This window comes from Poecilia reticulata, chromosome 4 (genome assembly GCF_904066995.2).
Source record: "Poecilia reticulata chromosome 4, P_reticulata-male-v2, whole genome shotgun sequence".
Taxonomy (NCBI): Eukaryota; Metazoa; Chordata; class Actinopteri; order Cyprinodontiformes; family Poeciliidae; genus Poecilia; species Poecilia reticulata.
Window position 1 is genome coordinate 21,665,715 of NC_088833.1, and position 12,900 is coordinate 21,678,614.

The 12,900-nt window shown below is 36.8% G+C and overlaps 2 protein-coding genes across 6 annotated transcripts in view; both read left to right on the forward strand.

Moving 5' to 3' along the window:
• The window catches only part of tcf3b (transcription factor 3b), a 30,593-nt gene extending 22,761 nt beyond the window's left edge, over positions 1 to 7,832 (forward strand). For 2 of the 5 annotated variants that reach the window (XM_008407138.3, XM_008407137.3), the window contains exons 10-20: positions 93 to 186; positions 287 to 345; positions 445 to 520; positions 638 to 699; positions 1,429 to 1,626; positions 2,153 to 2,264; positions 2,375 to 2,522; positions 2,804 to 2,857; positions 3,920 to 4,158; positions 4,248 to 4,399; positions 5,478 to 7,832. In XM_008407138.3, the coding sequence (XP_008405360.1) occupies positions 93 to 186; positions 287 to 345; positions 445 to 520; positions 638 to 699; positions 1,429 to 1,626; positions 2,153 to 2,264; positions 2,375 to 2,522; positions 2,804 to 2,857; positions 3,920 to 4,158; positions 4,248 to 4,393 (1,188 nt within the window). In that variant the 3' untranslated portion in view covers positions 4,394 to 4,399; positions 5,478 to 7,832. The remainder of the gene's footprint in view (positions 1 to 92; positions 187 to 286; positions 346 to 444; positions 521 to 637; positions 700 to 1,428; positions 1,627 to 2,152; positions 2,265 to 2,374; positions 2,523 to 2,803; positions 2,858 to 3,919; positions 4,159 to 4,247; positions 4,400 to 5,477) is intronic. The other 3 variants (XM_017304467.2, XM_017304468.2, XM_017304466.2) reach the window with 3 other exon arrangements.
• A 1,964-nt stretch (positions 7,833 to 9,796) lies between these two features.
• On the forward strand, positions 9,797 to 12,834 carry LOC103463653 (cytochrome b-c1 complex subunit 10-like). The gene is made up of 3 exons (XM_008407141.3): positions 9,797 to 9,948; positions 11,284 to 11,419; positions 12,683 to 12,834. Exons 1-2 carry the CDS (start codon positions 9,887 to 9,889, stop codon positions 11,402 to 11,404), a joined length of 183 nt encoding a protein of 60 aa, XP_008405363.1. The 5' UTR covers positions 9,797 to 9,886; the 3' UTR covers positions 11,405 to 11,419; positions 12,683 to 12,834.
• Positions 12,835 to 12,900: the final 66 nt, after the last annotated feature.

Genomic DNA, 12,900 nt, shown 5'->3' on the forward strand with positions numbered 1-12,900 from the left:
TCTTTAAAAGCAACCTTTATAATGCGGTGTATTATTTGGTTATTTATTTTGTACTTGTTTTGAAGCTTCACTCTCTGTCTCTGATCCAACAGAACTATTCTCTGCCTGGCAGTGAAGTCAACGGCTTCCACTCTGCCCCCACCACCTACAACCACACATCCACCATTAATGGAGAGGGCATCATGGGTAAGCACCCAAGTTTCTGGACAGCATCTTCAGCTGATCTGTCGAAAGGCTACAGCTGTTAGTTTGTTCTTATTTATTAATCTATTTATTTTCTCTGCAGCCACCCGAGGCACAACAGCAAGCAGTTCAGGAGATGAGATTGGGAAAGCTCTTGCTTCTGTGAGTTTCTTCTTTCTTTTTGTTCCGTTTTTAATAAGTTCACACTGACTAGATATTTAGATATTTCAAATTCTGATTTATATTGACTACACCTTTCAGATTTACCCATCGGACCACAACAGTAATAATTTCTCTTCGGCTCCTTCCACTCCTGGATCTCCCCAGGCCATCCCAGGTAAACCTCAACCATCATTTACAGTAGATATGACCAGAAAAAAAATGTGTCTGCAGCTCCATCTGGTGTTTATATTAAAGAACTGACTCGTAACATGATTGAATATTATCTCTGCAGGAGCTCAGTCTCAGTGGCAAAGACCAACCACACCCAACTATGAAGGGCAACCACACACACTGGTAAGTTGACATCTTTCGCTACTTCACCAAAAGTTATTTTAAAGCATTAAAGGGTCACAAAGTTACGGTATGCGGTTTTGTTTGAGGGTTTTGGGTAGATTATGTCCTACATGTATTATATGCAAGACTTGATGCTTTTGGCATCAGGAAGTCACAGATAAATGCACTTTATCTCTTGGTTTAAAACTGAACTCGGGCTTCTTATAATGGATCTGGTCTCAGTGTTAAACAGTTTACATTATATACTAAACACTTTGCTTTCAATATATTTAGTCTAAGATAAAGCCAGTCTTGATGTGACATGTCTAGGTATTGCAGATCCGAACTGGAAGACAGCTTCAGCCTTGTTTTGTTTCCTGATTTGTGACACTTGAATGAAATCTTACTTCTGTATCAATTTTGTTTGTCTGGAAAGCGGCAACAGTGCTAAGAAACTGAACAATTGAAGTGAACAAATGCTATTTAGTTAACTTTAGTTTGTACATAAAAAATTATTTGTATTTATACTGAATGAAGATGATGTGGGAGTTATCTGTGATAAACTATGGTAATCTCTTTTTGATCAAAATCTGAACTTTTTTATTTTATTTTGTATGTTTTTTTAAATGGCAAATGCAATTTTGTAGTGATATGAGAAAACTGAATGTGCTTGTGAAGGTTGTAGCTTTCCTAAGATCATGTTCTTATAGTTCTGTTATGCTAATGGTCACATTTCATGAACTTGTGCAGCAGAATAAAATGGAGGACCGCTTGGAAGAGGCCATCCACGTGCTGCGTAGTCATGCTGTGGGCCAGAGCCCAGCGTTAGAAGGCGCTCACTCTGACATGCACAGCCTGCTGTCCTCAGTGCACAACGGGGGCCTTGGAGGCCTCTCCCCAGCTTTCCCCAATGCCAGCCTTGCTCTCAGCAACAGACATCCTGCTTTGGTGAGTCATTTTTCCTCTATTTGTTCTGTCTTTTATGTTTTCAGCTGCTAAAAGGATTACATCGACCAAAATATCTCTGCTAGAAATGAGTGTACTCTCATAGAGGATGAGTAAAAGTTCAGTGGTTTAGATGCTTCTGAGACGATAATGTTCCTTTTAAGATTTACTAATGGTTCAGTTTTTAAACAGTCTCATTGCAACAATTTACAAATAAATCAAATTAAATACTTTATACTAAGCAATAAGTTATGTAATCAATTTAATTAGCTCTGCACTCCATTATGTAAAAAAATGTGCATCATTGTTTTCAATAGTATTTGAAGAGGGGGGAAAAAAAAGAGTTTAGCACGTCGTCTTTGTTGCCATCTGCTGGCCAAAGATTATATTGTAAGAAGCAGAATAATTTTCTTACAATATAACTTGGTCAATTAAATTTAAATGTATGTTTTACTCCCCCATAAAAAATTACCAAAGCACTCTAGCTAACTGTTGATAGATTGACATTAATATGCTCCGCTTTGATCAGCAGGGAGGGAAGCATGAGGAGCCCACAGGACTTCCTCCCAGCAGCACTCTCCTGCATGGCCATCACGCCACTGGACCCACGCCATCCGTTGGCCAACCAGAAGGCTTCACTAGTGAGATAAACTGTTAATTTATTTATTTTTGTTACATTACATGTCCTCTTTTTATTTTTTAACCAAGTTTCTCGACTATGGCTAGTAAGCATTTGTATGCTTGTCTTCAGGTCTCCCTGGAGGTTTGGCCCGGTCAGCTCACTCTTCCAGCAGCTCAGACATCAAAAGAGAAGACAAAGAGGATGATGAAAACTCATCTATTGCAGACAAGTCGGAGGAGGAAAAGAAGGACTCCAAGGCAGCACGTAATCGAACAAGGTAACCTTCAATTTGGCTTCTTCAGAACCTTTAGTTAGTAATGTGTATTATTCTTTTGCAATGCACGTGTATTATGGAACAATAGAAGAAGGTTTCCCATCAACTAAGTATGATGGCACAGAAAGTGATGTGATACTTTTATGTTTCAGTTGCAACTCTCCAGATTGAAGTTATCTAAGGGTTAATTAACAATTCCTGTGTTTCCCGCTGATTGTTCAGGCTATGCTAGGTGTTTTAACATTGTCAACCTCCCCTCCCCTCCCTTCATGTCACGTTTTCAGAAAGGAGGCGTTGACCCTCCAGATGCTCTCTGGCCTATCAGACCAGAAAGATGAGTAAGTTTCTCCAACAGAAGATCAACTTTTAGTGTCTTAGAATCTTAGAAATCAACTCTCCAAGAAATGTTTTCACTTGGTGTTTAAAATTCTAAAAGTACTTTCCACGTTTTTTCTTCACAGAAATGATATAATTGGTAAAAAAAACAAAACAACAACATGTGGATAAATAAATTATACATCACAAAAACATATCAACATGAATTTTTTGTGACACATATCACAAAATATGAACCACCGAGAATTTATCGAAGTGGTCATCCTAACCTGGAAATGATGCTTTTCGGATGGCTCCTTTATTTACAATGTTTTTTAATTATATATTTTTTGTGATGCAACTAAATGATTCATAGATTTCCATCTAAGAAAATCTATGAATGTGCCTGATAGGAATGTTTATGGACTTCTCAATTATCATTGGAAGAGCAATCAAACTCTTATTATGATTGCTTATTAAAATTACCCGTTATGCATGTGTCCAATGGTGTTTTGATTATCTTTGATGTTCAAGCAGGGTAAGGACCAGGACCTGCTCTACTCTAAAAGGGCTTAAAATTCTTCTTGTATAGTTTTAGAGTATTTTTTTCTGCATTTTAAAAGGCTCAAACACACAATGAAGGGAACTTATGTTTCTCCCATCCTCTTCACCTTTAAGTTGAACTTCCACTTGCATGACCAAGAGCTTCTTGCCACAGCTTGTTTGACAAAATATTGTATTGGGAGGGAACTTGCTAACTGTATACTGGCTCACTAAATCTAAAGCACATAATATTTTCCATTTATATTTATATAATTACTGTCACAGGCATGCCTGAGTGCATTGTTGGACATTTTCCAAAGGTTGGCAAAGGATAAAGTTATTTTATGTTTAGCAGATCCATTAATGTTTTAAATCATGTAACTAACTAAAAGCTGTTAATTTCTTGCCAGTTACAATCAAATAGTCTTCTAGAAAAACAGCAGATGGTAAAAAAAAATAAGATTTTAGCACAATATTTCTGTTTGTGTGACACTCTTATGTGGTACATCAACAAGCATCACCGCTCCGTTTGTATTTCTTAGCAGTCAGGACAACGAGGACGACGAGGACGTTCCCCCTGAGGTGAAGATGGAGCGGGAGAGGGAACGGCGAGTGGCCAACAACGCTCGGGAGCGTCTCAGAGTGCGGGACATCAACGAGGCTTTCAAGGAGCTCGGGAGGATGTGCCAGCTGCACCTCAGCCACGACAAACCTCAGACCAAACTCCTCATCCTCCATCAAGCGGTCAACGTCATCCTCAATTTAGAACAACAAGTCAGAGGTGAGTTCTTAGAAGCGACGTGTTCATGAGCCGCCGGAGACCGGTTTAGTTCTTCATTGTGAGGTGCGTTTCTGCTTTCCCTTTGTCAGAGCGCAACCTTAATCCCAAGGCGGCGTGTTTAAAAAGGCGCGAGGAGGAGAAGGTTTCCGGGGTGGTGGGGGAGGCACCCATGCAGCTCCCAGGAGGCCACCCAAGCATGGGAGGAGATGGACACAATCCAGTTGGCCACATGTAACTCCAGGTGGGTTTTCCAAAAAAAAAACAAAAAAAAAAAACAATCTGGTTATCGTAAATGTTTGTATGCTTTGAATTTTCACAAGGATCAGAGTGCAGGAAGATACTTCATCTACACAAATCCATAAAATTATTCTGTTACCCTTGCTAACAAATGTTCCAATAATAGGCATTTTTTTAAAAAGAACTACCTTTGCGAACAATTCTTATAAACATCATTCTTAAATAGAACTGCAAAAGAAAATTACTGTCAAGCAGAAAATATGAGCTGCAGATGGTACAGATATGCAGCAAATTTTGCTTTTGACTACATTTGCTTTATTTTTCTCTTTTCCAAACTGTAAATGTGACATGCTTAACCACAATCCTCTTCAGTGTGGAAGTTGTTACTGCAGGAAGAACACTTCATTTTCTAATTTCTGTATCAAACGAGTTTTAAAAACTTAAGCTAAGAGAGTAAAAATCACTTTAAAAAGGAAAATGCTGCTACAATAGAGAGCTACACTTTGGAAGAAGGATCCATCTTCCACTGATCTTCAGTCTGTCCCTTTAGAGAAGGAAGAAATTTACCTGAAGCAGGAAGTGTGACTGTAATACAGAGTGGTTCTGTGCTGTTGGATGAAACTTTTTTCTCCATGTGATGTAATGTACTCAATCTGGGAATGTTTGCAGTCTCCTAGAAATTTCACCATTAAGATATGTGTCTACATTCTGGAGGGAACACACACTAAGATAGATATTTATGGTAAATCTTGCTAAATGCCATTTATTCTGAAAATTAAAACAAAGCACGAATGACCATTTTAAATGTCAGCTCCAAATTATCTTTGAAAATCTCTATTATATAGTGACGTCTCTCTCACATACATTGTTGCTTCTACCTCTGATATAAATGACATATTTTCAATAGGTTAGATTATTATAATAGAGCATAAACTGGTCTTTGTAAAACATCACTTAGGCAGCTGCAGCTTATCCAAAATGCTTATATGAATTGTGCTAAAAAAATAAACTTGTTTAGCTGAGGTTTTTTTTATGCGTCTTTCCAGCTTTTTAATGTGTTTGGATTTTTTATTGCTTTACAGATCTGGTGTTTTCCTGGCTCTCAAAGGATGTGGCCTTAACAGATTTCTTCCACCCATTATTCTCAGTGTGTGTGTGTGCGTGTATATATGTGGACATGTCCGTGTATTGTCCGTTCGAGTTTCAAGATGCACATTGACACACTCACATGCATACTGCCAAAACTGACACAATCTGTTTTTCGCACTCCCAGCCATGACTACAAGCTCAAATGTGAAGAACTTTTTTTTTTTTTTTTAGTTTTGGTTTGTTTTATACATGTAAGATTTTTATTTTCTTTTTTTTTGGTTTCCAACACGATAATTGAACACCAGAGTACTTTTTGTCCTTTCAACACTTTGGGACTACACACACTGCCAAGAGGTGCTCTGGTGGAGGAATAAAAAGGAGACCTATACAAACACAAATTAAATCAAGGATTTGTGCCTAATTGTTACATGTTTTCTATTTGACATTAAGGCAAATTGCTTTACATGTGAGGAACATTTGTGAGGGATTGCTTATGTGTATGAGCAGTTATTTTTTTAAATGTATGTCATTCCCAGCGTGATGGTACAGTCTTACATATGTTATGTAACTCACAGCTGGAGTTGAACTGTCAAAATTCAGTGACTTTTCCTCGAGCGCGTGGAAAGTGGCGGAGAGTCGGCCCCCCGATGTTTTTGACATTTCAAGTGCAGCTTACCTGAAAGATGGGAACGCCAACCAGACGTGGTCTCAGACCCCCTCCACCCCCCCCCGTGAGGCATCTGGAGGCTTGGAATCAAAGACTTCTTCCTAGAAAGTTATGATTTGTCCAAGTGAAAGAGTCGGTCAACAAAACAAAACAAAACAAAAAACAGTTCTTCCGCTTTTGTTGACCAGGCGTTCTCGCGTTTCTCCAGCAAGCCCTCCGTCACGCATTCAGGTTTTTGTCCTGCTTTGTGTTGTAAAGCATACACGGACGAGACGAAGCACAGTTGTACAGATTTAGGCTTGACCTGCGTCACATTTCAGTCCCTGAAAGTCTTGTATTAAAGCCATCAAAATCATCTGAGCGACCAGCACCACTTTTTGTGCTGCTCCTTCCTCGACATGGTTTACTGACGGTGCCAGCGGACTCGAGTCTTTCCCACCCCCCCTTCTTTTATTCATGTACTTTAAAAGGCAAACAAATCCAGGAGGGATCTTTTTTCTTCTCTCAGTCGAAGCAGACGAGCCTTTTGTGTAATTCCTAAACGAGCATTCCCGCTGAATTACGAACCCTTCACCTTCCTCCCGACCGTCAGCGTGTTCTCCCCTTTCTTACTGAGAGAAGTGTGACCTGTAAATTCACTTCATACATTATTCTGTTTCATTTTTCAAAAGTAAATATATATAAAAATATATATTTTTTGTTAGTCTATACATTGTAGATTTTTTACATAAATGGCAATATTAGTTTGAAGTTTAGAGTGTATTGTAGATGAGCTGTATAAGGGGATATTTAACATTTAAATGATGTTCAAATTTTAATTTGAAATTAAACTGGGATGCCAGGAAAAGGATTGACAAGATGATCAATGAGCGTGTTTGTAAATCCTTTTATTGTCCCAGTTTTAGTTCAAAGGCACATCAATAACTACTAAGTTGAATGCCTTCTTTTCCATTTGGGCATATCTGGACAGAGTTTGTGCCACAGTCATGTGACAAAACATCAGAAGGGATTTTTCTTTTTTCTCGTCTCCAACAGTAATTATGCAACTGGTTTTTGAATGTAGCTACCATGCTAAATGTGGATTTGCCTTCATTTTCAAAGTTGTTTCTGGGTTTTGTTAGCACATTGTAATTTCTTTTCACTTTTTTTTTTTTTAAATGTCTGCCCTTAAACCAAGTAAGTCTGTGTCTAAAGGCAGATGTCTGGATTTGGGTGTAAGGTAATGGATATTATTGAGAACAAAACAGTGTTATTGTGATGTTATTCCCATGTCATGTTAATTATTTCTTTCTTTTTTTACCAACATGTAATCACAAGTGGGAGGTAGAACATTTTGTGTGTTTCATTTCTACAAAAAAAAGGAAAAAAAATATGAAGAAAAAGACATATACAAATCAATAGTGTGGCCTTTTCATTCTCAAGACTTAAGATGTCACGATGGGAGAGTGATGCCTTATCAGTGCCTGAACTTGTATTTTTTTTTTCCATTTAAGACAGTTTTATGTTGTGTACCATATCATTTCATTTATCTTGGAGATTAAAGAGGTACTTGTTCATTCCCCCCCACCCCCATCCTCCCTTTTCTCCAAATGCTTTTTTTCAATTTTTGAGGAAGAAGTTTAAATGGTATAAAGAGATTTTCTTTCAGTGTACCTAGTTAAATAAATAAATGTTAAGCAGATCTTGTTTAGTTTTTCTTTTTCTCTGCTGTCTGTTCAACTGGATTACATTGTCCAACCTGCTGTTTTCATTAAGGTCACTGGTCCAGGTTAATAGGTACCCTGTAATTACAAAATTCACATGACAAGGTTTAAAAAAAAAAAGGAAAAAAAAAAGACTGCATCATCCTCTGATCCATTATCTGCATAGACATGTTTCGGGTGTGTTGCTTCGATGTAGGGAGGGAGTTTTTGTTCCTGCATTAGCTGAATCATCTGAATAGGAGTATTTTATAACTTGTTTGCAGTGGCTTTCAATATGTATAATCAGTAGTTATCATTGTTATCAGACCTGAGCTTAATTTTCAGTTTGTTTTTTTGTGACTTTGACATTGAGATTTGTTTTTTTATATATCAGATTAATTTTCACAAAATCAGTAGGTGTACTGGATATCTGAAATTTTTTCAAAGAAAAATGTCTAAATGTGGTTTATATTTGTCTCTAAATGACGCACCTAAATTTTGTAGTGGCACAAATTTCACTCATTTCTTCAGAAACTTATAAAGTTTGGACTTCTCTCGACAATAGCAAACACTGATTTTATATCAAGCAAAACATTTTCAGGTTTTTAATTACATTATTTAGCTGAACTATAAAGGGACGCGACCAATGAGTGTTGAATACATTTACAGAGTTTGTAATTCTGGGTTGAAGACAGTGTTGACTTCTTTCTGACTCGATCACTCTTCTATTTACATACAAATAGGTGAGATTTGTCCTGTATATAACATTAATGTAGCAATAAATGTGCCATTTTTAACAACAGATTATACCTTTTACAATGTCTGGCTTTTGAATATTGTATACATAAAAAAATAAAAGGAGTCTTTTTAATAAAAGAATTTATTGTAGTTTGGAAATTGAATTTGTTTTAATTGCCAATTAAATACATTTGGGAGAACTGTACAGGTAAATCTCCAATTAGAACATAGTAGTTAATTGATTTGAATAATACAAGTGAAACTCAGCTGCATGTATATATGTATTGCAGTGTAACATTTCAAGTATTTAATTCTTAATTTTGGTTATAACTTTTTGTTTTGTTTATAGTCAGTCCTTCCAAGAGCCATAATCTCCACCTTGAGAATCTCCCCCATACTCTCAAATGGGCTTTACTTCACAATCCTTCCAAGGCTGTGGTTGTCCCTGGTGCTTGTACACAGTTACTAGTTCTTTCTTCCACTCAGTTTTCCAGTAACTTGCTTGGGCACAACCAGTTTCTTTTTAAATGTACTTTTGTGGAGTTTTCTAATTATAGAGGGGTCGGTAGTATCTTTGTATTAAAGAAAAATAAATTTTCTGAACAAACCAGGTTTCATTGGCTCCAAGCCATAATCAAAATTTACAGAAACATATGAGCATCTTCAGTTTGAGTGGATTGACGTACTCCATCTAGAGTGGGGATTCTGCGTGAAATGTGGCTCACACAAGATAGCACTGCAGAAGATGGTGAAGGAAGCCGAGAACGTCACTGAAATGCTCCAACCTTTTATCTGTTTCAGAACTTCTGAAGGAACAGGACTGGAAATTATTAGCCTCCTTACACCCTCTTCATAAACTGTTTAAATTGCTGGCTTGAGGGAGAAACGGCACCACCAAACTGCTACATAGATTTCTGTCTTAAGCTGTAAAATTACTGAGTAGCTATTTGGAGATTTGTTATAACGGAAGATTGTGTATTTTATAGTATCGAGCTCTATTAATGTATTTTGTTTTTTATTTTATAATTTTTAAGGGATTTTTTTGTTGTTACACCAATCCTTAAGAAATGGGGTGTCGTTTTTTAATATGCCATTAAATATTTTATTCAAAAAAAAAAGAAGATGCTAGTTGGATGATAGTTGGGAAGACAATTGTTTGGTGTCCACAATTGGTCCTGAGAGAAAACCTGATAAGATTTTTCTGAACGCTTTTGTTTTATAGTCAGGCACTTCAAGGGGCAGCTTGAAACAGGTCCTTCAAATCCATCACTTCAACGTTCGGCCGCTCTCATGTTGTGATTAGTTTTCAAGAAGAATGATTCAGAAAATACTAAATAAATTTGTTGGTGCCAAATATGTCTCAATTCTGAAGACATGGTAAGTCACTATAACGCTATAACAGGCTGAATTTTCAAGATAATTAGTGTCGTTTTTTTCGCTGTAGTTGACCCTGTGTCCTCCTATGTGACCCGTCTAACTGACTAGCTTAGCTTGGGTATGAATTAAATTAACTTCATGGCGCAGTTAATAATTAACTTTTAAGTCTATGAGGTATGTTGTTAGCCATATGAGGACTCTGGGTGATTTTACTCTCAAAGACATATTTTAAGGTAACTATTGCTAAGCTCATAAGTCTAAAATTGATTGTCTCTATAGTTCTCTTGTTAGGTATAATAAAATTCCCATTGAAATCTGGTAGTTCTTTTTGTATAGTTGCTTGCTTGCTGCACTAGATGATATCTATTCAAAGAGCATTAAAAAGGATTTTAGATTATGTAAATATCAGAAGCTACAATTGAGTTTCAAACCAGTCAGTAATTTTGTGCCAATTTAGTGAAAATATACAATGAAAATCTATAAACATTTTAAGATGACAATCCCCTTTTTGGATTAAATAAGTATTACGGTAGATGTAATATTATTAATCAGTAATACTAATCTAATGACAGCTTGAAATCACACAGAAACTGGAGCTCCAAATTTGTAAGATCTTTTGCATAATGGATATTGGTAAAAATAAAATAAAATGCAGTATCACAACATGACAGAAGCTGCTCAACAGTTTTAACATCAGAATAAGTCCTGACCAAGTGTTGGTCACTACATTTCTGGAGCGGCTTCATGTTCATGCCTTCAGATTAGCTCAAACATCTCTTAGTAGAATAGGTTTTCACGGACAAACATCTGCAACCAAGTCCATTGAGAAGAAGCACATTGCACTCTAGATCAGTGGAGTGGAGTGATAAATTGTATCCCTCTTGTCAACCCATTGGACTATTCTGGTTTTGACTGGTTCCCAGAGAGCGGCATTTGCTGGACTACATTTTTAAAGGCTTTTTAAAAATCAGTAATCTGTGATCGGCCAGAATATTGCAATCAGTGCACCACCGATTTAATGACATCTATTTGACATCAAAGTTAATTTTCTCATTTTGCTAACAGTCACAGGTTTAAGTACGTGGCAAAAGCAGATAATGTTCTTTTTTTATTGAAATCCACTATTTTCAACTTTTAAAACATTTCTTTTAAACCTTTGTTATGACACATAAGTCATTCTTTTTATAGAGTTCATTGTGCTGCAGCATGATCACAGTAAATTGCAGGTGGGCGAGGGACAGTCCTGTACCACAGGACGTGGTGTTGATTCATGCGTTGTATTTTACAGTCAAATTTGACCTTTTTAGAAGTCCTTGTGTTTTCCTCCATCTCTAGGGTACCAAATATGGTTGCCTGGGGAACAGTTGGCGGCGTGGCGGTCATTCACTTCACCGACTGGCGGTTAATTCTGGACTATGTGCCATACATTAATGGGAAGTTTAAGAAGAACGATTAAAGAGAGGTGTAGGATGTGAGTGTTTTGTCCTTGTATTCAACACAGTTTATTTCTCCTTATGAATTACCTGTGAATTTCAAGCGCAGGTAATTCTTGTGTTTATAAGTTTAGTGTTTATAAGTTTTAATCCAGTCTGGCAGCTCTTAATTTAACACAAACTTCTGTGTTAATGTAATATTGATGAAACTTTGCTTACATCTTGACACTTAAAGTTTTAATTTAGTTAAATTTAAAACTTCGGAAGTGTCCACACCTCCACCAAGCCGAAGGTCCAGACGTAGAAGAAGGGGAGTATATATTTACATAAAATTATAAAAATCAATATTGAGAATTATTTTTTTATTTCAAACAGAAAATAAATAATTCCTGCTGCAGTTGATTATTACAATCAAACAGTTGGGACATTTTCTATATACCTAACCAAAAATAGGATGGACAGAAAATATAGTTGTAGTTTTCAAGTACCTACTGTGCTGCTGAATATTATCCCATTCGGTCTTTGTTGTAAATAAGGAAAAATATGTAGGAGCCTTCTTACCAACTGTGCACAGCAACAGGTGGGAGAGGGACAGTCCTGCACTCTTTCATGTGTCACACAGCAGGAGAAAACTCTCCAGCACTTTTATTTCTTGTATCAAATCAGAGGGATTTTTATTTGACAAAAAAAAGGCATTTTTGAAACGGCAACTTTTTTTTTGAAAACCCTTGAGATAAAAACCTGGCCAACACCTACATAAAATCTTTATATGTTTTGTTTTATGCTGTTTAGTTTTATTTTTCGAAATTAGAAAACACATGAAATAAACCACTTTAACATTTATTTTATTTTGAATATGCTTTCTGTGCTTTAGTTCTTTTTGTGTACTTAATTTTGTAACAGGCTAATCTAATCATTTAGACACTTCTGGTCTTTGTTTCTTTTTTTTTAAATAATGGCTGTAGAGGTGGAATAGTTTAATAAATATACCAATGTCTGAAATTATCAGCTTCATTATTCTGAGTTGGATAGTTCAGTGCTTTTGACCCAATCAAACAGATGTGCGTTTTACTCGATAAGCCTGGGGTGACCAAAGTCAGTCCGGCATCCTGCATGTTTTAGTTCTCTCCCTGGTGGTAGAAACAACCTTTTCAGCATGTCAGTGTTCTTCTTAGGCCATCTAATGAGCCATCATTGGATCCAGGTGCATTAAACCAGGGAGAGAACTAAAACATGTAGGATGCCGGCCCTTGAGGACCGACTCTGGACACCACTGCAATAAACCTTATATCTGCTTACAGGACCAGGACTCTGGGGACATGGCTGGACTTCTCTAGCAGCAAGTTTAAGTAGGATGGCTGGTCTCTGCAGGCTACACAACGATGCACTCTGTAAAAATGCTTCTTTTTGATCCATTGTTGTAAGATGTGAATAAATTATTAATTTATCCTAATGTTTCCAAGATGTCTTGTAACTTTCAACTATTAAAATGGTTTTGCTTAAAAATGTTTTCTTTTTT

Bases quoted from the DNA above. Each gene is read 5' to 3' on its own strand.
- LOC103463653 (XM_008407141.3), top strand. From the start codon at position 9,887: ATGATTCAGAAAATACTAAATAAATTTGTTGGTGCCAAATATGTCTCA. The intron at 9,949-11,283 runs GTAAGTCACTAT...CTCCATCTCTAG, and splicing joins GTCTCAATTCTGAAGACATG to GGTACCAAATATGGTTGCCT.